General features: G+C 42.1%; 1 protein-coding gene across 5 annotated transcripts in view; it reads right to left on the bottom strand.

Annotated features, from left to right (window-relative positions):
- lin7a (lin-7 homolog A (C. elegans)) overlaps positions 1-24,686 on the bottom strand; it is an 81,197-nt gene that overhangs the window by 14,819 nt on the left and 41,692 nt on the right. Inside the window, exons 1-4 of one of the 5 annotated variants that reach the window (XM_072267501.1) lie at positions 14,185-15,416; positions 12,928-12,999; positions 12,784-12,855; positions 2,271-2,480 (exon numbers count right to left, since the gene is read on the bottom strand). In XM_072267501.1, coding sequence (XP_072123602.1) covers positions 2,271-2,480; positions 12,784-12,855; positions 12,928-12,987 — 342 coding nt within the window. In that variant the 5' untranslated portion in view covers positions 12,988-12,999; positions 14,185-15,416. Of the gene's footprint in view, positions 1-2,270; positions 2,481-12,783; positions 12,856-12,927; positions 13,000-14,184; positions 15,417-24,686 lie in introns of those variants that run through there. The other 4 variants (XM_072267497.1, XM_072267499.1, XM_072267498.1 and 1 more) reach the window with 4 other exon arrangements.

Below are 24,686 nucleotides of genomic sequence, written 5' to 3'. Positions count from 1 at the left end.
CAAGATAATTCTGAATCCACAAAGCAAGGTCTCCTTGGATCCCATGCCTCCTTACTTTCTGAATGAGCCTTGCATGGGGAACCTTCCATGAAACTTTGGCTAATTGGGTTAGCTGTTTGACTGAGCCAAAATGTACTGGTCCCGATGTATCCCAATTAACCAGAATCCACAGTATTACGAACAGAGGTTCCAGTCCCTATCCAAGTGGAACATTGCTGATCATAGACTTCCAGTCAGAATAACACCCCTCCACTATTGCATTCTATCTTGTATGACCAAGCCAAATTTGGGTCCAATGGATCATTTGACCATGGATCTCATGTGACTAACTCTTCTGGACCAGACTACTATGAGGTACTTTGTGAAATGCTTTGTTAAGTTCTACGCAAGCAATATTGACCAATCCTTCATCATGAATCATCTTTGTCACTTATCAAATTTGTGAGATCTGTATTTTGTGGTCAGCAACAAGCTGGAGAAATCTTCCCATTTTAAACTACCAACCTCTGTTTCAGATTTCCTCTTTCCCCGTCATAGGTGTCGTTAGATAGCAACAAAAGTGGACCTCCGGTAAACATTAACAATGCTGTTAGCTAGCAGGACAAATGACAGGGCTTCTGGAAAGTGAGGTGGCTAGGGAGGAGAGTTTGGTCGCCACCTGCAGATAATGGGAGATCATGGTGGTGCGAAGTTGGCTTTCGGAGGTTTGGACAGATTGGAGAGAGGATGGGGGTGGTAATATTGGTGAGGTGGGATGTAGTGCAAGAAGTCGGGGGTGTAAAAAGGAGGATTGAAAAGTTAGAGGGGGAGAGTTATTGTCATAAGGTTAGGTACCTAAAATATAAAGTTAGGTAGAGGAGGAGAAGATGGCGGCGCGACACAGCTTGCGCGGCCACTCCGGTGAATGATATCTGTAATCTGTCAAGTAGGGTGCTGTGCACAATCCTGATTTGATGGAGACAGACGTGAGAGAACGGAGGAACATTTGGAGAATCTTCTGAAATGCCTTTTCCACTGCCGCTGTTACTATGTGACCCGGAATCTCTGGAGGGGAAGGCCCCAAATCCTCGGCTTTGCTTGTTGCTCAGTGGCCGGGACGGGGTCAAAGCGCTTGGCAGAGATGGCGCTCGGTGCTCGGTGTCGAAGGGCTGGTCGGAGGCTCGAAGTTTTTGGGCGGACTCAGGGTCGGCTGTGGTCGGGTGCTTCCAATGCATTGACAGTTGTCAGTGCCTGGAGGTTTATGGCAGAGAGAGTTTCTCCCTTCTGCCGCCTGCTGTAGGGAACTATCGGGAGTCGATCGGAACTTTGAGACTTTTTTTTGACATTCCCACGGTCTGCTCTTTATCAAATTATGGTATTGCTTTGCACTGCTATAACTATATGTTATAATTATGTGGTCTTGTCAGTGTTAGTCTTTGGTTTGTCCTGGTTTTTTTTTGTGATATCACTCTGGAGGAACATTGTATCATTTCTTAATGCATGCATGCATGCATTTCTAAATGACAATAAACGAGGAATGAGTGTCCTCATTATCTAATCTAAAATATCTGTGGGAGTGGCTGAACCAGGAAACCAAGCACTGAAATGCTGAAAGAAAGGGGAAGAGAACGTATGGTTGGTGTCAAATTTCTGCCAGCTCTGACAAACCCTTCACAATTTCCCCCTACTCTCGGAAGTAAAATATTGGGTATCTCCTTCCCAGTTCTGATAAATAGTCTGAGCTGAAACATTAATAACCACAAAAGTTTCTGCAGATGCTGAAAATCCAGAGTAACTCACACAAAATGCTGAAAGAGCTCAGCAGGTCAGGTAGCACCCATGGGAAAGAATAAACAGCTGGCTGTTCTGGCCAAGACCCTTCCTCAGGACTGGAAAGAATTCTGATTTCTTCCCCTTTCCTTTCCAGTCCTGATGAGGGGCCTTGGCCCAGAACGTCGGCTCTGTATCGCTCTCCACAGACGCTGCCTGACTTGCTGAGTTCCTCTAGCATCTTGTGTGTGAAATATCATTGCGATTTCTCTTTCCACGGAACCTCCGTGACTTAATGAGTATTCTCAGCATCTCCTGTTTCTATTACAGGGAATTAATAAAAGCTGTTTCTGGATTCTCACACTTAACAACTCAAGTATGCACTTGCAGTGCCGTCGACCTTTGAATGCCTTGCTGTTATTTCTCATCCTAAATATCAGGCTGATAAATATTAATTATTCTGAAATGATTCACAACTTCAATATAATTCCCTCTACAAAACAATTGTCCCATTGACTTACCACTCCATTGACAGACAACAACTGATCTCCACGTTTTAGGCCCCCGTGTCTATCTGCGACTCCCCCAGGAATAATGCGAGAGATGTAAATCGGTGAATTTTGTTCTTTTCCACCCATCACATTAAATCCAAGGCCTTCATCAGTTTTTGGTAATTCCACAACACGCGGATGAGAATGGCCTTCGCTCGCAGCAAAAGCAGCAACTGTAGCCTAAAACAAAGGAGAATTTAAAGTTAAAGAATTGAGAAATAAAAGGAAATACTGCAGTTAGCTATTTACAGTCAATGCCATTGTGGTTAATAACTACAGCTTCATTTTTCTTCTCAATGTATTGCTTTCATTAGGCATTTTTAAAATAATTAAAATGGCTAAATTTTCGTCTTAATGCCTCCAAAAAATACATTTTTATTACGGTACCCAAATAGTAAGAACAATTATCAGCACTGCACATTTAAGCTTTGAACCTAAGACAGGTTCTGAGTTAAGTGAAAAACATACTCTGGCCTAGAAATTTGTATGATGGTTTTATATACAGATGGCAGACATCCCAGCCTGCAAAAACTCGTTTCAGGGAGGTAGCACCACCATTTCAGGGAGGTAGCACCCCTGCCCCCCAGCAACCCCATATTCCACCCCCCCCCCCACCACCGCCCGGTCGACCTCCAAGGGTGTATGCAATACTTTGTTTAGTGATTTTGTCTAATCTGTAAACCAAGTTGGGTATATGCAGAAAATGTACTTATGTTATATTATATTTTCATGTTTATTCTATTTCAACTTTAAGCAAGTCTACAGGGAGTTTGGCCTCATCACGTAGGACATCAATAGTGTAGCTCCTTGGCAGCTAGCCAGCTAGTTTAAATCAGGGGTCCCCAGCCGTGGACCGGTTTAATATTGACAATATTCTTGCGGACTGGCTGATGGGGGGGGGTGCGGTGTTAAACGCCACCGGAATATAGGCAATTAGTCAACTATAAGTCACTCGTAAGTAGTTAATACACTCAATTTCGTTTCTAAAGGGGTTTATCTAACGAATTTAATATTAAACACACAGCGCATATTTTCCTCGCATGAATGTAGTGATAAGTCAATTATAACAGTGGTCCCAAACCTCCGGGCTGCGAAGAATGCAGTGGTGCAGCGATGGCCGGAATGCACCCAGCACATCTTTAAGAAAAAAGCTGAAATAAACAAGCTAATTGATTAGGTGCCACCCGGCACATAAATGTCGGCCCAGATTAGAGGCGACACAATCGGCAATCACCTCTGATCTGGGCCGACATTTACGTGCCGGGCAGCACCTAATTAATTAGCTTGTTTATTTTGGCTTTTTTCTTAAAGATGTGCTAGGTGTGTTCCGGCCACCGCTGTTCAGTATTCTTCGCGGCCCGGAGGTTAGGGACCACTGAATTATAAATCACTTATAAGTTAATAGCACCAAACATTTTAACTAACGTTTGGATATTAAACACACAGCACATATTTTCCCCGTATGAACATATAAAATCATTGCAACACACCAATATCGCTGAATCAGTGGGAACCCTGGGCTTGTTTTCCTGCAACAAGACGGTCCTATCAAGGGGTGATGGGAGACAGCGATACTCGAAGGGGGTTCCTTATGTCCAGTCTATTCCGCAATTTAGTTTTTGTTGCATTCATTGTAGAAAACTCCGCTTCGCAGAAGTATGTTGGAAATGGAAGCAACGTTTTCAGTGATTTTGTGGCAATCTCAAGATATTCAGCCTTGACTTTGATCCAGAATGCCGGCAGAGATGTTATGTCAAACATACTTTTCAGCCCACCGTCATTCGCAAACTCGAGGAGTTGATCTTCCCGCGCTGATATGGATGATTCACCAGAAACATTCACAAATGGGTCACGGGCCTATTCCTTTGCACGTCTTGGGTCACAGATGACCTCGCCTGTGTTAAAATTCAACACTGCGTGACAGGGAATGAGGAAAGGTGCAGCTGACTCACATCGTTTCATATCGCCAAATCATATTGTTTCCTCGCGGCCCGGTGGTTGGGGACCACTCTTAGCACAAAGAAAGACCAATCAGGATGCTTGCTCTCCGTCTCAAAGAAATCTTATATAATTTCCGGGATATCTTATATAATTTCCGGGATATCGTATATAATTTCCGGGCGCCAGGGAGCCACTATCGATATGCGGGAGACTCCCGGATCTTCCAGGTGGGATGCCTGAGATGGTATGTTATTTATTTCTAGAATGGCTATGGCTTCTAGGCACACATCTCCAGAAATTCAGCTGGTTACTGCCTGCCATGATTTACACTTGCAATGGTGATTGCAATTTCTATGTTAGAGGAGCATGGAATGATACTGTTCTGAAATGTACCTGCAGCAATTGAAAAGCCATTTTTAAGGCCTACTCTTATTTCATCTGCACTCCTCTGAGCCTCCTTCCAGCCCAGCAACACAACTTTCCCACCAATCTTATCACTGAATTCCCAGACACTTGCCCCAACCTCTGATTGATCTTTGAGCTGACCTGTGATCGATTCCCGAATCCAACACTTGGTCTATTTTGACCCACAATCCCTAGTTCTATTTCCCCCCCACCACCACCCACAACAATGCCCCTCTCCAATCCTGGTTCTCCCTCATTTGAAACCACATATCTAAGCACAGGTGACGTTCAATAGCTCCTGTGGCCTTAGGAGCTTTTGGGCCTCAGGTGTTGTTGACTGTTGCCGTGACGAAACCATGCCCAGAACAACCACAGATGAACACGTTCGCCAGCACTAATTAATTTCTAGGCTTATGATTTTCCTTAGTACATGGTTCAGATGTAACTAAAATCAAGATGACTATTATTTCTCTGTGAACGAATCACGGTATAATGGCAACAGCTGTGCTGTTTGAAATGTCAGATTTTTCTTTGATCTATAGATTATGCAGGATGCAGGAGATGTTTGACAATGTTGTTGAAGCTCTAAGGCACACTAATATATGAATAAAATCAAAACAAAAATAAATGTTCCTACAGATGGGCTTGTCCTGCTGAGCAGTTCCAGCATTTTGGGTTTTCTGTCCTTGCTTTAGATTTCTAGCACCCATAGCCTTATAATTTCAAGTTCAAATTCATATTTAATTGCCATTCAACCACACACTTACGTACAGCTAAAACAGCATCCCCCTGGGACCATGTGCAAAACACAGTACAGTGGATTCCAGTTAACTGGGGCAGCTCTTTATTCAGGACTTACTTCATTTATCTGGGACACTATGCCGCTTAATTAGGACAAGAGACTGTTGCCAAACAGATTCTAAGTAGCTTCAGTCACTGCACCTGTGTGGATGTTAAACACTACTTTGTTCTTCAAGTGAACAGTTTTTAAATAGGCAGACACAAGGAAATCTGCAGATGCTGGAAATTCAAGCAACGCACACAAAAGGTGCTGGTGGAACGCAGCAGGCCAGGCAGCAGCTATAGGAAGGGGTACAGTCCACGTTTCGGGCCAGGACCCTTCGTCAGGACTAACTGAAGATAGTAATAGATTTGAAAGTAGGAGGGGGAGGGGGAGATCCGAAATTATAGGAGAAGACAGGAGGGGAAGGGTGGATCTAAGAGCTGGAAAGTTGATTGGCAAAAGGGATACCAGACTGGAAAAGGGAGAGGATCATGGGAGGGGAAGTCTGGGGAGAGAGAGAAGAGGGGAGGGGAGCCCGGAGGGTGGAGAGCAGGCAAGGAGTTATAGTGAGAGGGACAGAGGGAGAAAAAAGAGAAAAAAAGGGGAGGAAAATATATCCTCTACTGTCAAGATGAAGCCACACTCAGGTTGGAGGAACAACACCTTATATCCCGTCTGGGTAGCCTCCAATGTGATGGCATGAATATTGACTTCTCTAACTTCTGTTAATGCCCCTCCTCCCATTCACACCCCACCCCTTATTTATTTATTTAATATATTTAAATTTTCCCCCCTTTTTTTCTCTCTTTTTTTTAGCTGCTGCCTGGCCTGCTGCGTTCACAGCATTTTTTGTGTGAGTTTTTAAATAGTGTCAGTTGTGTGTGTTTCTGTTCAAAAGCAATCTTTCTTTCACAATTAGTTGGAGCGATATAAGCAGTAAGACAATTAAGAACTGTTTTGCTCACTGCAGTTTCAAATATTCAGGCTTAGAGATGCCAGAAACGGCTGGTAGTGAAAATAAAATGATTTCACTACCCCAACAGGTTAGGAACAACAAAGAAATTACAATGAAAATGAAGATTTGGAAATGCAATAGTTGAAAGAACTGTATGAAGACTGCCCATTATCTGCACTAGGTGATACACTGATTTTGTTCATTTACAGTCAATCAAAAGAACACAGCAACATTCAGTGGATGATTTCCTCCATTGTTAACTATTTGGAACTAATACACAGTTTTATAGTACTGGTAGTACTTGTTTATTGGTAGTGTTCTAATTTGTTCTGCATTTCATTTAAATAAATAATTTGCTTCTCAGTTAAATGGTAGTTTGTATTATACCTTTTTATCACTTTCCATGAAACTAATTGGGGCAGACGCTTAATTGAGCCAAAATGCACTGGTCCCGAAGTGTCCCCAATAACCAGTATCCACTGTAAATACAGTCACCCACACAGTCACTTGTTTAATATATACTCCAGTTGCTATTCAAACCAATTGTCATGCTTTAAGTTGCTGGAATGTGAAAGCTTAAATAATTATATCTCAATTCACAGAGTCAGCAATAATCTTTGTTCTACGAGTATTAAAGTTTGTTCATTGTTTAAAAACATTGGCTGGTATTTAAACACCGGATAGGATGCATTTTGAAGACCAAATTAATGGGTTAGAAAGGTCTCAGAACCCTAACTAGGACTTAAAGGATGACACAAGAAAAGCACAATAATGGTACTCAAAGTATTCAAGTTAAAATTCAATGAATATTAAGTACTAACAAGGCATTTTTCAGCACTTAAAAACACACAGTGAAACTGCATGCACAGAGAACCCATGACAGAAAGATCAGTACTCTAATGCGGGGGAGAAAAGCTTTCTGAGTGCGACTAGGGGAAACCCCATGCATTAGTTGCAAAGTTGAGAAGTGGGGAGAATGCATCACAATCTCCTCTGAAGTATTGGTGGTAACTCAGTTCCACTCTCAAGTCATTAATGGAGAAAGGAAATCCCAATTGCCCGATGGCCGTTACAATATTATGCCACCAAAGGTGATAAACCAGTGGAAGAATCATAATTGTCAGGATCTCTACAAAGAAATAAGTGGAATGTCAGGGAAGTGGAGACACTGAGAGCATCACAGGATATTGCTTGGCTTGCTTTGCTGCCAGGCTCCGCAACGATGGCTGATATGGGAACTCCCTTTCAACTTACTAAGAAGATCTTTATCCTCCAGTGGATCAGACATGTAGAGCACAGCATTACAATTTCCCTACACCTTTGCCCACCAGGAGATGGGTTTTTAGGTAAAAGCTATCTTATGGTGCATGAGACTATATTCCACATGGCGGTATTTCTAACCTCAGTGACTTTTAAAGAGAATTCAGCAAAGAAATTTTTAAAATTTATGAACAAAATGGGATTTCATTTAGATATATGAAAAGCAAAATTAACATCAGGTATATTTTCCCTCCTCTCCAAGAGGGCCACTTTCTTGTTGTTGGGCTTGGAGGCTTATGTGCTTCAATGGCCCAGAAAGCTATGTTGGCTGGAGTCAAGGCCTTATGCTTTGGCTGTTGGTAGAGTCACTATGCCAAACAGGTCAAAGGGTAGAGGACAGACAAAGAGTGGTCCACCAGTCCTCCAGGTTTCAGGGTTCAGCTCAAGGCTAGCAACCCTACTGGTAAAACAAAATTGTTACGGGAACAGCAATGAAGAACCCTTCTACATCTGTACAATGCTATTCCTGAGTCTCCACCCAGAACCTGCATGATTGACAGTAGTGAAAACGGAGTGGAAGCTACTGACATGATGAAGGAAGCCCTGAACACCACCAGAGATGGAGGACCTTCACTGCTGCCCTAAACACCAGTGGCATAACAGGCAGTAGGGTAGAGAGATATTTTCCCTCCAGAATTTGGATGTATTCTTGTTAACAATTATTGTATGTTTAGAGTTTAATACTTGATTTTCCTTTAAATCATAATGAAACCTTACTCATTAAACATATTATGAAACTTACTGTTGGACAATATCTTTAATCACTTCAGTTCTGACCCACAATACCTACTATACAGATCTTCACGGTTTATTGTTCCCTTCTCTTCATCATGTCAAACAAACAGATGACAAATCAGGTTTCATTTAATATTCATCTGGCATTTACTGGAGTGTGAGGAGATTGCATCATAGGTTTGTTGGTATGTTGAGATCACAGATGGACAGCAGAGTAATTGGCATGGTAACGTAGCGGTTTGTGCAATTGCTTTACAATTGCCAGTGAACACTGATCGGGGTTCAATTCCCGCCACGGTCTGTAAGGCGTTTGTACGTTCTCCCCATGAGTATGGGCTTTCTTCAGGTGCTCCAGTTTTCTCCCACATTACAACAATGTGCATGTAGGGTAAGTGAGTTGTATGCATGCTATCTTGGTCCCAGAACTGTGGCTACAGTTGTAGGCTACAGTTGTAGGCTGCCCCCTCCCCAGCACATCACAAAACAACAATGCAAATGTTGCATTTCACTGACGATTTTGATGTACGTGGGCCAAATAAAGATAATTTAATCTTTTCAGAGGTAATGATAGAAGATTTGGAAGAGAAGTTATTGTTGGTGATTCTTTGGCTATGGTTGGGAAGGCAAAGAAAGACAGAAAGAGTTGTCCTACCAAGTTGGGCACAGTTAAACACACTGGGGACAACACCGTTACGCAGTGGTTGGCACAACACTTTACAATACCAGCATCCCGAGTTCAATTCCCACCACTGTCTGTAAGGAGTTTGTACATTCTCCCCGTGACCACATAAATTTCCTCCAGGTGCTCCGGTTTCCTCTCACAGTTCAGAAACATACCAGATGGTAAATTAATTGGTCATTGTAAATTGTCCGATGATTAGGCTTGGGTAAATCGGGTAGTGTTGGGCAGTACAACTTGAAGGTGCCGAAGGGCCTATTCCGTGCTGTATCTCCATCAATAAATAATGAAACAGATGGAAAACCGTGTGCTTGTAGATTGCAGAAGGGCCAACAATGCTGGGAAGCGATGGATTATCTTTGTCACAGTTAAGTGGAGTGTTTGTAACTTTTATAGGAGCTTTTTGGTATTGTGCAGAAGTGTGGACAATTGAACAGATTCAATTTAAGGAAGACAGGAAGTTGGTACAATCTACTATGACTTAGGAAAGAAGGGCTAGATGTAGGGCAAAGAAGAAAGGGTCAAAGGCTGTTCTTCTTGGAGAGGATGATGTTGGCCCATCTGCAGGGGTGATACTACTTGGACCCAATGAGAGAGAACAATTCAGCAGCATATGATCCAGGTGTGAAGTATGGGTGGTCTTCAGCTTAGAGGGAAGAGGATTTACAATGCAGAAGGTGGATCCAATGGAGAAGAAGAGAGAGTATTGGAGAAAACTGAAGAATGATGGGAGCCCAAAGCAACGGCAGAGAAAAATCTTGAAGGGTTTGGCTGGTTGGGTGAGAGGGAGGAGATGAACAGAAAAGCAGCCAGCAGGATACAAGGAGCAAGGACGTTTATCTGATAAATGGGCTTACGAATGGAGGGGAGGATGGATGTGTTTGGAGAGATTATGTTAAAGAATGGAAGCCACAGGTTAGTCTTACATTGCAGAATTGTCCCAAACTAATGAGCAGCTTGCTAGAAGAGAGCAAAGTCTGACAGCATATTTATCATCTCCAGCTAGATCTCATAGTAAGAGGCTGAACATTAATTCTACATTTAGCACTTGGACAAACAGAGCTGTGGAAAAGTGGCAAAAACAAAGTGGTAGACATATAGAAGTACGATACTCATGAGGAACCTATAGGTTCCATGAAACCGACAGAGCATCACTCCATTGCACCTGTGCGCAATTCCCACAATGGCTAAGAGAAGTTCCAACATAACTGTTGAACATGGCTATATTGATATTTCATGAGCTCTTTAAAATTCAAAAAGTTAAGCAAATCAATGTAATAGCAAACTGTACTTCATGCCCTTAGCAAACATATTCTGCAGAAATGATGTCTATTAAGATCCAAAAGCAATAAGATAATAATACCAGAAGATATAGGAGCAAAATTGGGCCATTTGGCCCATCGAATCTGCTCCACCAATTCATCATGGTTGATCCATTTTCCCTCTCAGCCTCAATCTCCTGCCTTCTTCCCGTATCCCTTCATGCCCTGGCTAATCAAGAATCAATCAGCCACTGCCTTAAATATACCCAATGACCTGGACTTGGTGATTGTAGGGATGACTTACAGCGGACAGGAAAGCTTGAGCATGTAGATATTAAGAAAGAGGATGTGCTAGAGCTTTTGGAAAGCATCAAGTTGGATAATTCACCGGGACTGGACCAGATGTACCCCAGGCTAAATTGGGAGGCAAGGGAGGAGATTGCTGAGCCTCTGGTGATGATCTTTGCATCATCAATGAGAACGGAAGAGGTTCCGGGGGATTGGAGGGTTGCGGATGTTGTTCCCTTATTCAAGAAAGGGAGTAGAGATAGCCCAGGACATTATAAACCAATGAGTCTTACTTCAGTTGTTGGTAAGTTGATGGAGAAGATCCTGAGAGGCAGGATTTATGAACATTTGGAGAGGCATAATATGATCAGGAATAGTCAACATGGCTTTTTCAAAGGCAGGTCATGCCTTACGAGCCTGTTTGAATTTTTTGAGGATGTGACTAAACACACTGATGAAGGTAGAGCAGTATATGTAGTGTATATGGATTTCAGCAAGGCATTTGATAAGGTACCCCATGCAAGGCTTATTGAGAAAGTAAGAAGGCATGGGATCCAAGGGGACCTTGCTTTGTGGATCCAGAACTGGCTTGCCCACAGAAAGCAAAGATTGGTTGGGGACGGGCCATTTTCTGCATGCAGGTCGGTGGTGTGCCTCAAAGATCTGTTCTGGGAACCCTACTCTTTGTGATTTTTATAAATGACCTGGATGAGGAAGTGGAGGAATGGGTTAGTAAATTTGCTGATGTCACAAAGGTTGGTGGTGTTGTGTGTAATGTGGAGGGCTGTCAGAGGTTACAGCAGGACATTGATAAGATGCAAAGCTGGGCTGAGAAGTGGCAGATGGAGTTCAACCCAGATAAACTGTGAAGTGGTTCATTTTGATAGTGGTTCATTCTTGGCATTGTGCAGGATCAGAGGGATCTTGGGATCCAAGTCCATAGGACACTCAAATCTGCTGCGCAGGTTGACTGTGTGGTTAAGAAAGCATATGGTGCATTGGCCTTCATTAATTGCGGGATTGAGTTTAGGAGCTGAGAGGTAATGCTGCAGCTATATAGGTCCCTGGTCAAACCCCACTTGGAGTACTGTGCTCAGTTCTGGTCACCTCACTACAGGAAGGATGTGGAAACTATAGAAAAGGTGCAGAGGATACTTACAAGGACGTTGCCTGTACTGGGTAGTATGCCTTATGAGAATAGGTTGAGTGAACTCAGCCTTTTCTCCTTGGAGCGACGGTGGATGAGAGGTGACCTGATAGAGGTGTATAAGATAATGAAAGGTATTGATCATGTCGATTGCCAGAGGTTTTTTCCCAGGGCTGAAATGGCTAGCATGAGAGGGCACAGTTTTAAGATGCTTGGAAGTAGGTACAGAGGAGATGTCAGGTGTAAGTTGTTTTACGCAGAGGGTGGTGAGTGCCTGGAATGGTCTGCCAGCAACGGTGGTGGAGGCAGATATGATAGAGTTTTTTAAGGGTCTCCAGGATAGGTATATGGATCTTAGAAAAATAGGGGGCTATGGGTAACGCTAGGTAATTTCTAAGGTAAGGACATGTTCGGCACAGCTTTGTGGGCCGAAGGGCCTGTATTGTGCTGTAGGTTTTCTATGTTTCTATGACTTTATAGCGCCCTGGCAACAAATTAAGCAACCTCAAACAAAACTCAGAAGCAAAGCCACTGTGTCACCAAGTCCAGTAAACTCAATCTAATGAAGTGTAAAATATGAAAAGCAAAAATATGTAGAGCCCATTAAAAAGAGTTCACATGACAGCTTTCATCCCCATTGACATTTATTACCATGAATGCATTCGTAAGCAAACTTCATCATCAGTTTACGGAAAGTACAGCTAAATTCTGCAAAACTAGATCAAGATCATTACAGAATTGTCTGGTAAGCCCAGAAGTGACCAGACCAAATTTGGTGCATTTATATAAAAGTTGCAAAATGGTTTTTACTGTCCTCTTGTGACAGTTATCATGCACTGATTTTTGTTTTAGTTCAGCACTGCAAATGCTGAATTGCAAATAGTTGAAAACAATTGACAATGAAAGGATTTTCTTAATCTAATCAGAGAGTATCATTATGAACACGGGCTCCAGTTAATGTTATTACCTGGGTAGTAGCACTGGCTCTACCTTCTGGGCTGCCATTGATGTCTAAATTCTCATATATACTCTCGAACACCTGAAATACACATGTACACAGAATTAAAATACACAGATACAACACATCAACCAGTACTTCCACAACGCATACCTTGGCCGTTGCACGAGCTCTGAATTCTGGACAGCCACTGATGTTTATTGTCTCATGCATGTACTGATAAACCTGAAAAATTATTAGCAAGTTAGGCACAAATAAATTACTCATGACTTACTTCTGTACAAATCTTAAGAACTTGAAGCTTATCATAAAAGAATTGCTTTGCTTTTCAATTGTCATTTATCCTAAATCATATTTATGGACATTTTGACTTTATATGTAAATAATGAAGGAATTAATATGCTCTTTATTGAATTGCCTTAAAGTGAGCACAAATTTTCAAATATATTTATTGTCCAATATTGAGCATTCTCTGGTCCAGGATTATTAGCGAGACAATGGGGTCCTCCCACCTCTGAACAAAGAAGAGAAATTCTGGTTAGAAGGTATTTGACAGAGAAGGTAACACAGTGCGAGACGCAATGAGATATAAAGAGAATCAGAAGATGAAAATGGATTTGTGAGATTGGGAGAAAACAGAAGAATAGGAAACCAAGAAAAATGAAAATGGGATGCAACAATAAAAAAGATAAAGTAAAAAAGAAGAGAAAGAGATAGAAATGTGAATGAGAAAAAGTGGGTCATACTACACCATTGCTGATGTATAATACTCATTTTAAAACTTTTATTTATAAATACCGCATGGAACAGGCCCTTCTGGATGACTGATTTTACCCCTAGACAATCACAGGGCAATTCACAATGATCAATTAACCTATCAATCTGTACATCTTTGGATTGTGGGAGGAAACCAGAGCACCCAGAGAAAACATCCATGCACTCGGGAAGAACGTTCAAATGTTCTTACAGAGGACACTGAGATTGAGCTCCGAACTCCAATACCCTGAGTTGTAATAGCTGACCACTACAAGTCCACAGTCCCTTATCCGAAATCCTTGGGGCCAGTTGCATTTTGGAATTCAGAATTTTTCAGATTTCAGACCCCCCCCTCCCCCCCAAGATACCAAAAAACACGTATGCTCAAGTCCCTTATTTAGCGTGGCTCAGTGCAGTGGACTTTAGGACCCAGCGGCGCACCAAACCTACGTACATCCTCCCGTATACTTTAAATCATCTCTAGATTACTTATAATACCTAATACAATGTAAATAATTGTTATACTGTATTGTTTAGGGAATAATGACAGGAAGAAATTTTATTTCTGACAAAAACATTCAATAAAACATTCAATAAAACATTAAAATATACAGCTTCAATCGAACCAAATCAAACAGATGGTAAACAACTTACTGGAATAAATGTAGAACGTCACTGTCACTATAAAACTTCAGTAACTTGTCTTTCTGTGTGTCTAAATCATATACAGTGGTAGTTCTGACACTATTTTCTTCAGTAAGATGCCGCACAGACACACCACAATCAAGCTTCTGCAATAACTCCACTTTCTGCGTTATTGATAATGATAGATGCTTCCTTCTCTTTTTCTGATTGTTACCCATAGGGGTATCTGTAGCTCTTTTTGACATTTTCACAGTGAAATTAAACACAAAGTCAACAGTGAACACAAAATATCAGCGAACAGCAAATGCACGTGTAACACAACTGTCGTCTGGCAGCCTCTGCTAGTGCTGCCACGTCACACCTGAGTGATATCAGCTGTTGGTGAAAAAAACTTCGGCCGGAGCTTTTTGAGTTTCAAAATTTCGGATAAAGGAATGTGCACCTACACTATTGTGGCACTTCAATTATTGATGAGAATACTCAGTTCTATATACATAAACATATTGCCCTTTACAACTGGAAGAAAGATTTGTTCCCCAGCGTACACCAATCTTTACTGGAGCTTATTGGTGCTTCCATTGTAATCCTATTTCCTTAAAATGCTTGGTTGGGCACAAAGTTTATGAAGGGTCATCCATTTAAGACAGAAATTAGGAAGGATTTCATATCTCCAGAGGTATTTATCCAAGAGTTTTGCAGGCAAAGAATGCATATATTTAAAGTGGTGATTGGTAGATAATTCAATAAGAAAGGATTGAGAGGAAATGGGAATAGAGTGGGAAAGTGGTGTTGAGGCCAAGACTGGATCAGCCCAAATCTTACTCAGTGACAGGATAGACTCCAGGAGCTGAATGGCCTACACTTGCTTCTGTGCCATCAACGTGCCTCGGGTTTAACCACGATCTTACCAGCAGAAGCTGTAACACTGTTGTACAACCTTTATGCTAATTCCAAAGAAAACAAGAAGCAATCCCTGCAGCAAGGCAGACAGAGGACATTGATTAAAGGGCTCCACTCGAGAGACTAATGTTGCTGTTGGCACGTCCCTTAGCTTTCCTTGCTGCATAATCATGGGACTGCCAAAACACATTGTCGACTTGGTTAAAATCATCCACAGAACAGATTTCTGCCTCTGCTCCCATTACTTGAGGTCAATCAATGAGGATCACTACATAGAGTCCAACAGACTGAAAACACATGAAGACCTCCCAACTCTCTATTCCACCAGCACACCCTTCCCCCAGCCCCACCACTACCACAACCAACCCTCACTTCTCTTAACCTTCATGGCAGCTATCATACAGTTATCCTATTGCTAGACTCACTTCCCATTCATTCTATGTGCAAAGATACTGCATCTGCAGACTCTGCAGTCAGGTGCTGTAGCAGCTACAAAGGTAATGGTATAATCCAGATGAAAAACACTGTCATCTTTGCAAAGATAAGTTCACTTAACTCTTATGGATTTTTTTTTGTAGAAACCAGTTTGTAACCGGGCTAAGACCTGCATCAGTTTTTTAGATAATGAAGACACGCAGTCTCCTTTTATTGTCATTTAGTAATGCATGCATTAAGAAATGATACATTATTTCCTCCGGTGTGATATCACAAAACACAGGACAAACCAAGACTGAGAAAACTGACAAAACCACATAATTATAACATATAGTTACAACAGTGCACAATACCATAACTTGATGAAGAAAGGCCGTGAGCACAGTAAAAAGTTCAAAGTTTCTCAAATGTCCCACATCTGACGCAGACGGGAGAAGGAAGAAAAACTCTCCCTGCCATGCCGACCACAATCCGACTCTGAGTCATCTAAAAACTTCGAGCTCCGATCAGCTCTCCAACACCGAGTACTGAGCGATTCGACCTCTTTCTCGGTCACCAAAAGCAGGCAAGGCTGGGGATTTTGAGGCCTACCCTCCGAAAGATTCCCAACCACACAGTAACGACAGCAGCGGACGGGCGTTTCAGAAATTTCTGCAGATGTTCCTCTGTGATTTCACGTCCATTCTCCATCAAATCAGAACTGTCCATGGCCCCTATTTAACAGAAACGACATCATTTTTCACCGGAGAGCTGTGCACGCGCGGCACGCTGCCATCTTCTCCTCCCGCCGTTTTGCATAGCAAGTCTGGGTAATTTCCATTGTAACGGATTTGTATTGAATTCAGTCAAAAGATTTATCTCCTTTTTTATTATTGTAATGTGGAGAATTACAGTACAATACAGTAATAAGCTTCTTCTTTCCTTACGTGTAATCTTCTAAATGATTCATATACAATGTGAAAGTTTGAAAAAACGTTACTGGCTTGTGTTCCAAAATAGATGGTACATTATGATATTACAACAATGGCTCACATTATGATATTATATTAATGGTTCTCACTGAAGACTTCAGCAAAATAAATTATTTCCAAATAGGCTCTAAATTATAAGTGACTGAATAAGTTTAATAGGGTGCAATTATTTCAAAAACAAATAGCATTCTATCTTGAACACTAATCTAATTAATTTCCAGCGCTATTGGATTCTGTACAAATTATTGTTTAATTTTTTTTCCTGCAGCTTAATGGTGAACTTTGGATTGACTGAGAGGAGTACCATTGGATCCAACTAAAAATTTGCATCTTGCAACAGTTACCAGAAAGATTTAAAAAAAACAAAATTGCAGTTGAAATGTTAGGATGATCACAAAACAAAATCAGAGGGTTATTCACCAGAGAAACAGGCCCTTCGGCCCATCACGTCTAAACATCTTCACTTTTAGTGCAATTCAATAGACCTGAGGGAAGATGGCCCATTTCTAGAGGGAATTGTTATAAGATGCATTGAGGGATAACAAACTGCTCAAAAGAGATTTTTGGTGCTCTGTTTTCTCACTTAATTGAACTGAGGTGGTAAGATAAAGATAACAGAAATGGCTGAAACAGTCACAATGCCACAAGTGTTTCTCCTTCTAAATAGAAACCTAGAAAACCTACAGCAGAATACAAGCCCCTTGGACCACAATGCTGTGCCGAGCATGTACTTATTCTAGAAATTACCTAGGGTTACCCATAGCCCTCTATTTTTCTAAGCTCCATGTACCTATCCAAAAGTCTCTTAAAAGACCCTATCGTATCTGCCTCCTCCACGGTCGCTGGCAGCCCATTCCACGCACTCACCACTCTGCATAAAAAAACCTTATCCCTGGCATCTCCTCTGTACCTACTTCCAAGCACCTTAAAACTGTGCCCTCTTGTGTTAGTCATTTCAGCCCTGGGAAAAAAGCCTCTGACTACTGACACGATCAATGCCTCTCATCATTTTATACACCTCTATCAGGTCACCTCTTATCCTCCATTGCTCCAAGGAGAAAAGGCCAAGTTCACTCAACCTATTAAGCTGTTTGTTGCATTTGTGGAGCACTAGAGAAATGGACTGAATTTTTAATAAAACATAATACAACTTGCCAGTAATCAGTGCAGGTTATCTTTTTCAAAGGCAAGTGTGCCTTGATACCTGTTAATCCTGATCAGATAAATTACAGCACAGAATGAGACCATATGGCATATTCTGTCTGTATTGGTCAATGCTTTTTGACTTTGTACGAGTATTTTATACAAAGATCTGAAAGCAAAACATTGCAGATGCTGGATATCAGACATAAAACAGGAAGTGCAAAGAACGCTCGGCAAGTCTGTTCTAATGCAACATCAATGACCAGAAGCTTTAACAATATTTCTCTCTCCTTGAACAAAGAACTGTGTATGGAAGTAGTAATGATACGTTCTTCATGTAAAATTAAAACTAAAGCATGGAGTTACTTCCTACTAGTTGAGGGGCAACATTAAGCCTTCCACTTAACAACAAGTATTTTTAACTTTGTAACAGGCAGCTTCTCATCAACAGGGTGAGAAAAGAAATAACATTAAAGCACAATCTAGGATATCCTACAAACTTAGTTGAACCAATTCAGGAGCAGAGTTCCTATTATTCCATTTCCCCCTCATGTCTGCATTTCCTGGTCTTTTTTTTTCACTTTTACTTCCTCCGGTCGATCTTCTGGCAGCAATCTTCTACAACTGGAATGGTTGTAAACACAAGAAATTCTGCAGACACTGGAAATCTACAGCAACACAAAGGCAGGTCAGGCAGCATCTATGGAGTTGACATTTCAGAGCAAGACCTTTCTTCAGGTCTGGAAAGGAAGGGGGAAAGAAAACAGAATAAGAAAGTGGGGAGAGGGGAAGGAGGATGTGCTGGCAGAAGACAGGTGAAGCCAGGTCATGGGAAATGTGGGTAGGTGGGGTCAGGGGATCTGTGGAAAGGTAAAGGTATCTGATACGAGAGGGATCTGATAGGAGAGCAGAGTGAACTATGGGAGAAAGGGAAGGAAGAGGGGCACCAGCGGGAGATGATAAGCAAATTAGGAGAAGGAACAATGGAAATAGAGAGAAGGAAGAAATTACTGTAAGTTAGAGAAATCGATGTTCATACCATCAGGTTGGAGGTGGATATCCAACATCTGCAGAATCTCTTGTGTTCATAAATCACTTGCCTCTACTTCTATCATAAACTTAATATTTTAAAATAATTTCATTTGCAAAAACAGAGATGGAGGTACTTCACTTTCATGTTTAGAATTGAGAAGGTGGTTGATAGAAAGTTCTGCGAGTCGAAAAAGATAAATTGTGATCCCACAAACCCAACAAGTATGCTTGGTCATTCAGCTATCCCACTAATATATTGCAATTGTGAAGTATTGCCTGATATTACTCAGATATTTAGGAATATCAGGCAATAACTCAGAATCTCATCTTTCACTCACGTTCCTCAGATTTTCCTTCCCATCTCCTCTGACCCAGTCCGGACTGTATATACCTTAGGTGACACACACAAAATGCTGGAGGAATTCAGCAAGCCTGGCAGCATCTATGGAGGGGAATAAACAATTAACCCTTTTGGACTGAGACCCTTCCTTCTTCCTACATCATGAATTACAAGAGTGCTTCAGAAACCCTTTCCCAATACACAAAGGCCTAAAAATCTGTTTGTGGACTTCAGTTCAGAACACGATTTGCTTGCAGTTATTGTGTGCATGATTTATTCAATGTTTTCCCTCTGTTCATTGGGTGTTCAACAGTTCTCTTTTTTTATGAGTTCTTTTGGGTTTCTTAGGATTCGTCTCCCAAAGGTTGTATAGTGTATACATAAAAGTTGCTGGTGAACGTTCACCAGTAACTTTGATGTGTGTTGCTTGAATTTCCAGCATCTGCAGAATTCCTGTTGTTATAGTGTATACATACTTTGATAATAAATGTACCTCCAACTTTTTTTGAACTTTAAAAACTTCACTCTTCTAACTTTGGTTGAAATAACATTTCATGGCCAGTGACACTGATTTTAATAGTGGCTGTAAAATCACAATTCAATGAAACAATGTTGTTAGGTTTAGATGTGCAATGCAATGCTTTAGCTTCTGCATGGGCTAATAATTTATTGAGTTACAGTACTGCAGTTGTTGACATGCAAACTTGCAGCTGCAAGTATGAGAACCAGCGCTTAAAAGCACCACTGCTGCAATAAGGGCAGCAGTTCCATGCTAATGTGACCAAAGACACTGGTAAATTTCTACAGATGTACTGTGGAGAGCATTCTAACTGGCTGCATCACCATCTGGTATGGGGGGAGGGGCGCGACTGCACAGGATCAAAACAAGCTGCAGAGATTTGTAATCTCACTCAGTCAGCTCCATTTTATGCACTAGTCTCCACAGCACCCAGGACATCTTCAAGGAACAATGCCTCAAAAAGACTCATTAAGGACCCCCATGACCCAGGTCATGCCTTGTCCTCATTCCTACTATCAGGAAGGATATACAGGAGCCTGAAGGCACACACTCAATGATTCAAGAACAGCTTCTTCCCCTCTGCCATCTGATTTCTCGATGGATATTGAACCCATGAAAACTACCTCACTACTTTTTTATTTCTATTTTTGCACTACTTATTTAACTATTTAATATATTTTTACTTACTGTACAGTAATTCATTTTTTCTATTATTATATATTAAAATGCACTGCTTCTACAAAGACAACAAATTTCACAACATATGCTGATGATATGAAACCTGATTCTGATTCTAATAGTGGCTGTTGCAAAGGTAGAAGGTTAGTGAGGCACATTACCCAGGGGAGAAATGTCATCTGTTCTTAGGGGCCCCCCAAGGCCGTAGCCTGCTGCTCCTGGCTGGAACTGACATCGGAGTTCTCTGTCAGTCATGAAAACCAAAGGACTGTGATGCAATGCATTACAAAAGAACAATTTCACAAGATTTGTGAAGGCAAGTCTTTAACAATCCTTAACAACAGTTCCAGTTTTATAATTCAGCTGTGTTAACACGTTGCTATCAGCTCTCTCTCCACCACATACCCACCCACACACATTGGCAACTCCACCATCCCCCTACACACACTCTCCCTTTCATCCATCATCTCCCACACAAACCGCCTTCTCCCAGTCAGCCACTCATCTCCTGTATTCTTCACTCCCTCGTTTTCCACTTTCACATTCACAGTCATCAAAGGTGGGAATGCTCACAATCCTTATGACTTTTAGGGAAAGGTGTCTTATGAAAGAGCAGCAAGCTAGGGATTTGAGGAGATACTTATACTTTATTGTCACCAAACAATTGATACTAGAACGTACAATCATCACAGCGATATTTGATTCTGCACTTCCCTGGAGTCAAAATCGATAGTAAATATTAAAAATTTAAAGTATAAATCATAAATAGAAAATAGAAAATGGAAAGTAAGGTAGTGCAAAAAAAAACGAGAGGCAGGTCCGGACATTTGGAGGATACGGCCCAGATCCGGGTCAGGATCTGTTCAGCAGTCTTATCACAGTTGGAAAGAAAACACAAAATAATCTGCAGATGCTGGGATCAAAGCAACGTTTATAGTACACTGGAGGAACTCAGCAGGTCGGGCAGCATCAGTGGAAACGTTCCAGCCCAAAATGTCGACTCATCGTTTCCACTGATGCTGCCCAACCTGCTGAGTTCCTCCAGCGTACTGTAAGTGTTACAGTTGGAAAGAAGCTGTTCCCAAATCTGGCCGTACGAGTCTTCAAGCTCCTGAACCTTCTCCCGGAGGGAAGAGGGACGAAAAGTGTGTTGGCTGGATGGGTCATGTCCTTGAATATCCTGGCAACACTGCTCTGACAGCGTACGGTGTAAAGTGATATATTTGTCACCAAATTCTCCAGCAGATTTCTGCAGATGTACCATGGACAGCATCATGGTCTGTTATGCAGGGACCACTGCAGAGGATTGTAAACTCAAACCCGAGTCCTGATGAAGGGTCTCGGCCCGAAACAATGACTGTTTACTCCTTTCCGTAGATGCTGCCTGGCCTGCCGAGTTCCTCGAGCATTTTGTGTGCATTGATTGTAAACTCAGTCATCATGGGCACTACCCTCCCCAGCACGGAGGACATCTTCAAAAGATTCGTCACAAAGGCAGTATCCATCACTAAGGAACCCCAACACCGAGGACATGCTATCTCCTCACTACTGCCATCAGAGAGAAGGTGAAGGAGCCTGAAAACTCACATTACACATTTAGGAACAGTTCCCTCCCCTCCACCATCATACTTCTGAACAGACAGTGAACCCATAAACTCTACTTCATTACTTTTTGCTGTCTTTTTGCATTACTTATTTACTTTTTATATGGACAGTACTGTGCAAAGGTCTTCAGCACATACACTGTACATAGAGCTAGGTTGTCTAAGACTTTTGCACAGTACTATATTTGATGATGGAGCTGACAGACAGGGAAAATTCTGATTTCAAACCTCCGCTGCCTTGCGGCCATACCCATTCATGGGAAAGGCTTCGGGAGTAAACCCTGAGGACAAATCTGGAGCTGGAGTCCCTAAAGGCTGATTTATACTCGTGCATATAGGCTACGCTGTGGGCCTGATTTATACTTCTGCGTAGCCCTACGCCATAACAAGCATGCGTAACTGTGTTTGCATCGCTCTGCAATTCACCGCCAAAACGTTAGTTGGCGGTGGGGTTTCTATGCCACTGTGTTGAGTTTCTTCATGAGAGACATGGACAAGGAAATGCATTTCAAATAGTTTCGGATGTCGGCAGGTAGATTTGACGATTTGGTTCATCGTCTCTAACCATTTACTTCGCATCAGTGTACGGACATGGCGGAGAAAAGCAACCAGAAATGCGTAGGAGGAAGTGCGATGCTACCAAGCGGACCAATCACAGTTGTTGCAGTCTGCATCGCCACGACGCGTGAGTTACTTTTTTGAGGAGGTGCACATCACCCTATGGCGTAGGGTACACAGTACCTACGGCGTACATTTGACACAGAAGTGTAAATTGGGCTTAAGGCAGTCCGACGTTGTCTTCAACCTCTTTCTGGCAACTGCTGCGACGACACTGGTGCCAAGCTGCATCAGCCCTTGCCCTTCCCTTGGACAACATCGGTGGCATGGAGAGGGGAGACTTGCTGCATGGGCAACTGCCAGTCTTCTATAAAACCTTGCCCAGGCCTGCACCCTGGAGAGGAGAAGCAAGACTTTCCAGGCACAGATCCATGGTCTCGCAAGACTAACGGATGCCACCAATATTTGTCAACATGGACTGGAGAGTGAGTGTGCTCCCACCAGATTGGCAAAGGATGTTGGGAATGGCGAGGGTGGAGCACTGTGGGAGGGGTGTGGAACAGGTGGCAGAGAAGTAGCGCCAGGGATGGCACTGGGGGGTGTGGTGGCATGGATGCAGACATATCCAACCCTGAGACACTGGGCACGGTCAGTTGATTCCAAACATTTGGTTTATTGATCATTACAGAATGTCTCTCTGGTGTTTCCTACTCCCTCCCCTCTCCCCTCCCCTTATCCCAGCTGTGATTCCCCTCTCCCTGTCCCCTTCCCACTCACAGTCCACAAAAGAGACCCATATCAGAATCAGGTTTATCATCACTCACATATGTCATGAAATGTGTGTTTTTTATGGCAGCAGTACAGTGCAACACATAAAATTACTACAGTACTGTGCAAAGGTCTTGGGCACCCTAGCTGTAAATGTGTGCCTAATGTTTTTGCACAGTACTGTATTTTTCTTGCATCATATCAGATCGACTAGCCACATGTGCACTCGTCACATTCTCGCAATCGATCTGATCAACGGGCAGGTTTATCGCTGCCACACTCTAAGTTGCCCCGCCTGTACTATTACTAACATGACTCAATAAAAATATTTAATCATACTGCTCCATTCAATACCTAACATTTCTTATTATAATTTATGGCATATTTTTATGTATTGCCACTGCAAAAACCACAAATTTCATGACATACTGTATTGCCAGTGGTGGTAAACCTGATGTGGATTCTGAAGCTCTTCAGACTGGAGAGGTCATGGTTGCCAAAATCTGCTGGAGAGAGGGTATTGTTCTTGACTGTTACGTGATCAGGAGAATCCCAGACCCCAGGGGATGCCGAGCATGTCAGTCGAATCCCGGGGATGCAGTAATTCCGGCATTCCATGAGCTCACACAATATGAGCGGTATCTGTGCTCTAGAGAGTGCACCTATGGAGGTGAGGGCTGACTGATGAGGACCATCAATAAACAGAACTTTTTGTAATGATGTTTAAATGGTCATGTAGCCATCAGTGAAATAGCAAAAATAACTCACTGTACACATCAAGTTGCATTTTTCCAGGTGGACTCCATATTAGAGTGAAAGGTTAATGATTTGCAGCATTTCATAAACCCACATATTGGTACTTCAATCAGAATGCTATAGGCCACCTGAAATTGTTAGTGGGACAAATATAATTTGTACACATATTTTTCAATACATTCTATAAAGTGTGCCCATTTTTAGCATGTAGTGCAGGACAGTACACCCATAATAAAATATTTGAATGAAACTATCATTATAGAGCAATCAGAAGTAATCTTTGTTCATCATGCGGGATATTGCCATGAATTTCTCCTGAATGTGCCCAGGCCAATTTTCAAATGGCTGTTAATGCGCATGAAACAGCTTTTATGTGCAAATTGGATGAAAAACTGTGCAGAAATGGGTCAATGTTTTGGCCATAAAGAAATTGTAGTCAATAGCAGTAAAGTGACATAGCTAGTCAAGTTGCTGTCTAACAGTTCTAATAGCTCTAGTTCAGTGCTGACCTCTGGTGCAGTCTAAATGGGATTTGCAATCCATGTGTGACCACGTGTTTCAGTTTTCGCTGTAATCCCAAAAACGTATGTGTTGGTATATTTATGGGCTGATGTAAATTGCTTCTGGTGTGCAGGTGAGTGGGAGAAGATGGGAGGAGTTGGTGGGAATATGTGAAATGGGACTAGTATTGTTACAGATATATAGGACCCTGGTCAAACACCACTTGGAGTACTGTGCTCAGTTCTGGTCACCTCACTACAGGAAGGATATGGAAACCATAGAAAGGGTGCAGAGGAGGTTGACAA

This window comes from Mobula birostris, chromosome 9, assembly GCF_030028105.1.
Source record: "Mobula birostris isolate sMobBir1 chromosome 9, sMobBir1.hap1, whole genome shotgun sequence".
NCBI lineage: Eukaryota > Metazoa > Chordata > Chondrichthyes > Myliobatiformes > Myliobatidae > Mobula > Mobula birostris.
Note: the sequence above shows the minus strand (reverse complement) of the source record. Positions and strands in the feature narration are given on the sequence as shown.